This window comes from Otolemur garnettii, unplaced genomic scaffold, assembly GCF_000181295.1.
Source record: "Otolemur garnettii isolate 467f Iridium unplaced genomic scaffold, OtoGar3 scaffold00026, whole genome shotgun sequence".
NCBI classification, from domain to species: domain Eukaryota; kingdom Metazoa; phylum Chordata; class Mammalia; order Primates; family Galagidae; genus Otolemur; species Otolemur garnettii.
Window position 1 is genome coordinate 2,050,858 of NW_003852421.1, and position 3,935 is coordinate 2,054,792.

At 46.1% G+C, this 3,935-nt stretch overlaps 1 protein-coding gene across 1 annotated transcript in view; it reads right to left on the bottom strand.

The window, feature by feature from the left end:
• RPP40 (ribonuclease P/MRP subunit p40) overlaps positions 1–3,244 on the bottom strand; it is a 9,784-nt gene extending 6,540 nt beyond the window's left edge. Inside the window, exons 1-2 of the mRNA XM_003788284.3 lie at positions 2,980–3,244; positions 1,311–1,455 (exon numbers count right to left, since the gene is read on the bottom strand). Coding sequence (XP_003788332.1) covers positions 1,311–1,455; positions 2,980–3,102 — 268 coding nt within the window. The 5' untranslated portion in view covers positions 3,103–3,244. The remainder of the gene's footprint in view (positions 1–1,310; positions 1,456–2,979) is intronic.
• Between the last annotated feature and the right edge of the window lie 691 nt (positions 3,245–3,935).

Sequence of the window (3,935 nt, forward strand, 5' to 3'; positions counted from 1 at the left end):
CACCTGTAGTCCCAGCTACTTGGGAGGCTGAGGCAAAAGAATGCTTGAGTCTAAGAGTTTGAGGTTGCTGTGAGCTGTGATGCCACAGCACTCTACCCAGGGTGACAGCTTGAGACTCTGTCTCAAAAAATAAATAAATTAATAAATAAGTGAACCAAATACTTGCCAAGAATCAGCTGGAGCACACAGAAGTCAGCTAGTTCCCAAGGCAATTTGTGCATATTTACTGTTATCAAGAAGAGAGTGACTCCAAATGGAACATACACCCTTAGGGATGCTGGCAGAGAGGCTCAAAGTAGAATACTAGAGAAATGGACACACTATAGAGGGAGAGTTCCAGGTTAAGATTCAAAAGTATCTCAACCTCCCCAACCCTCAGTTTTCTCACCTATTAAATGGTGAGCACAGGCCTACTTCACAGAGATGTTCAGAGAGTTAAATTCAGTAAAATATTTTACAATGCCTGCTATATTAAGTGTTCATATTATTAACTAAGTAGCAGCAGGCTTCAGAACAAGAGGTGCTACAAATGACTAGAATTCTCCACAGCCCCACTGGAGAGGATGAATATGGGGAGTACTGCAAAGTAAGTGTATAACCATCGTACAGATGACACAGTAAGGGTGGAATTCTTAAAGACAGTGAACTGTGGCTCAAAGGAGTAGGGCGCTGGCCCCATATACCAGTGGTGGATTCAAACCTGGCCCTGGGCAAAAACTGCAAAAAAAAAAAAAAAAGACACTCTGAAATATAGTTTTGAACAAATTGCTCCCAGGAAACAAGTGAAACAAACCAGTCAATCCAGCAGATATGGCTGGTCATGACGTAAGCAGAGGAGGACTAGGGCCACAAAAATCTAAGGAGAAGACACTAAACTCCAATGAACACCCAGCCCTGTGAGCAGGAGCTGTGGTTGTGCATCGTAAGACCAGCCTTCTGAGACAGCTGCTGTGGGGACACCATGAGCAGTGTCTTTGTAGCCACAGACCCAACAGTACTGCATCTGAACAAAGATCCCAAGACTTTCTTCTCTTATTAATCCTTGTCTTAAGATGACAGATAACCTCATGTTACAGCATCCCCATCCAACATTTGTGGCCAAGGATAATCAGAAACAACCACCTAAAGAGGGTACAAGAGCAGAGTAGGATGAGAACACTGAGGCATAGGGGGTGATACACACATACATTTAATCATACAGATTTTCCCCCAGCTCCTGTTTAAAACAAAAGAACCCTAGCATTGTGATGTGGTCTGTCTCCCTATATTTCCTCACCTTGCCTTTGTTCACAGACATTAGTTTTTCTTACCTTTTTTTACAAAGGTGTTGATGAACTCCTGAGAAATTAATTCATGAAGAGGTAAATTCTTCACTAAGTAATAGGGCCCAGTTTCCATGACCAGGTTTTTCAGTTCTTTTGACAGTATCCCACATTCAGGTATGAGAAATGAAACCTATTGGAACACATAATACAAGGTCTTATTTTCAAGAAGATTAACACCCAGGTTTTTAAGTATGAAGTATGATCATGAAAGTTGCTACTTCTCCACAGGTCTTATTAGAACAAGTAAACATAGGCAACAAAACTCTTAAATTAATTTACCAATCTCAGGCAAAGTGAAATTTGACAATTCAAGTTTTTCATCCCTACATTCCAACATAGAGTACAGGAGAAAGACTGAGCAGAAAAATTTTAACAGAAGGTCTTGGTTACATTTTACCTTTTACAAACAAGCAGTACTGTCTATTTCATGTTCTATTCCCCTATTTTCAAGGAAATATCATATAATTTAATAGTATTCTGGTACTATTCTGGAATGAAGGCTTAAGGAATTTATAGATATAATTATTAAGGCCCTATATGCAGGCAAAGGTGCTCCTGGATGTTTCCATTTTCAAGAAAGAAAAATCAACAGATCAGATCAGACAAGTTAAGGTGTACCTCTCTGATCTGCTGTCTGTGATCAGCCTTCCATCTAAAACAGATGTGTTAACCAAACAAGCTTCAAATGTTGCCCAAATGCTGCATATTATGAAAGACTCTCCCAAAGCTCAAACACCACTCCATCCTTGATGAATCAGGTCACCACTTATGTCTCTGTGGCACTGTCCACTCAGGGCTGAGTTATTAGGCCAAACAGTTTAAAGTGAAAAATGCTTAAGCCCTCATCTTAATTTTTTTTTTTTTTTTTGAGACAGGGTCTTGGTCTGTTGACACAGGTAGAATGCAGTGATGTCAGCACAGCTTCCAGCAACCTCAAACTCCTCAGTTCAAGTAATCCTCCTAACTCAGTCTCCCAGGTAGTTTGGGACTAGCCACCCCGCTTGGCTAATTTTTCTACTTTTTGTAGAGATGGAGTCCCGCTCAGGGTGGTCTCAAACTCGTGGCCTCAAGCGATCCTCCCACCTTGGCCTCCTAAACTGCTAGGATTACAGGTGTGAGCTACCCCGTCCGGCCTTAAGTTGTTTTACTAAGTTTCTCAGTTCCCATAATTATTTTAGAAAGCAGGAATCAGATGCACAGAAAGAAGCACGGAATCAAGCTGGGGAAGGAGGTAGTGAAGGAGGAGGCGCCAGACCCGTCTAGGTTTTGGGCAAAATCGAGGTGCACGTGATCGCCTACAGATGCACGGTGCAGCGGTCACACCCTCCTTACTCCACGATCTAACCCTGGCCCCTCACATCCTCCTAGGCATTCCACTGGGATGGGGACTGGCCAGGAGTAAGGACCACAGGGCGCTTTGACTGTTGCTTGCTCCAAGGCAACGCACCGCCCTGCGCCCGGCGCACCGTGGGAATTGTAGTCCCGGAGCCCTGTAAGCCCCAGGCTTGGAGCAGATATCAGACTACAGCTCCCAGCATGCCCGGCGAGCGCACCGCCCGGGAAGGAGCTCCCCAGACCGTACTCCTTGCGCCCCAGGAAATCCTGCTACCCGTGGCCAAGCGCGGTCCTGGAAGGAAAGGATGGTCGGACTCACCCTGTAATTATGATAGTGCGTCTCCACGAGGTGCCGGTGTCGCGACTTTTCGTGTCCGAAGTTGGATTTCTGACAAACTAGTAAGTGCCGCGGCGTCTCTCGCAGCCGGCGAAGCGTAGCCATGCTTTCCAGACTCCCGGCACTCGGATCCTCGGCGAGTCGCGCACGCCCCGCCCCTTTCCTTCGCCACGCCCCGGCCCTCCCCTCTCTGGGCTGCTCCGCGCCCCTTCTTGCCCCGCCCCTCGGGCCGGCGCAGAGTGGCCGATCGTGCGCCTACCGCCCGATTCCGCCACTCATGTAGGAGTGGGGCGCTGGGCTCCTGTGTTCGTTCTAGATGGTTTTTTTACACTTCTTGGGAAACCATGGGAAAGCCTTCTGAGGGACGTCTGTAAACCGTAAAGCCACTGCCTCAAATGGAAATACTCGGTCCCTGGGACCTGGCACTGGCCTTTTCAAAGGCACTTTTCTTCCTTCATAAATCCGTGGTCTGCCGGATTTGCAGCTCGCCACAGTGCTGTCCTGGCTGACTGGCCCACGCCGTGGTCAAGCCCCTGAGAGGGACTGCTTTCTGCCGCTCTTATAAAAAGGAGAAAACCCACAGGGGAAAGGCCCTGCATTGTACAGCCAGGAAATGCAGTTGCACAGTTAAGTAAACCCCTAAGCTGCTTTGGAGGGAGCGCACTCACCCTGCTTTTCTGACTCCTCACGTGGTCTGGCTTACAGGACTGTTATCTTACTGTTTGGACCTCGTGGCCGTAAAAAACAAGGGCTAACAGAACCAGAAGTTCACTGTTGATCTTTCCCCAAAATGTTAAGTCTGTCGTAATTACACAATTACAACATTTCTGACCTATTGAAGTCACTTGTTTTCTTTTCTTAAAACTTTTAATGAGAAATCAAATGAAACCACTTTTAATATCTCTTTTTAAACATTCTTTCAGAACTGGTTTAAAATT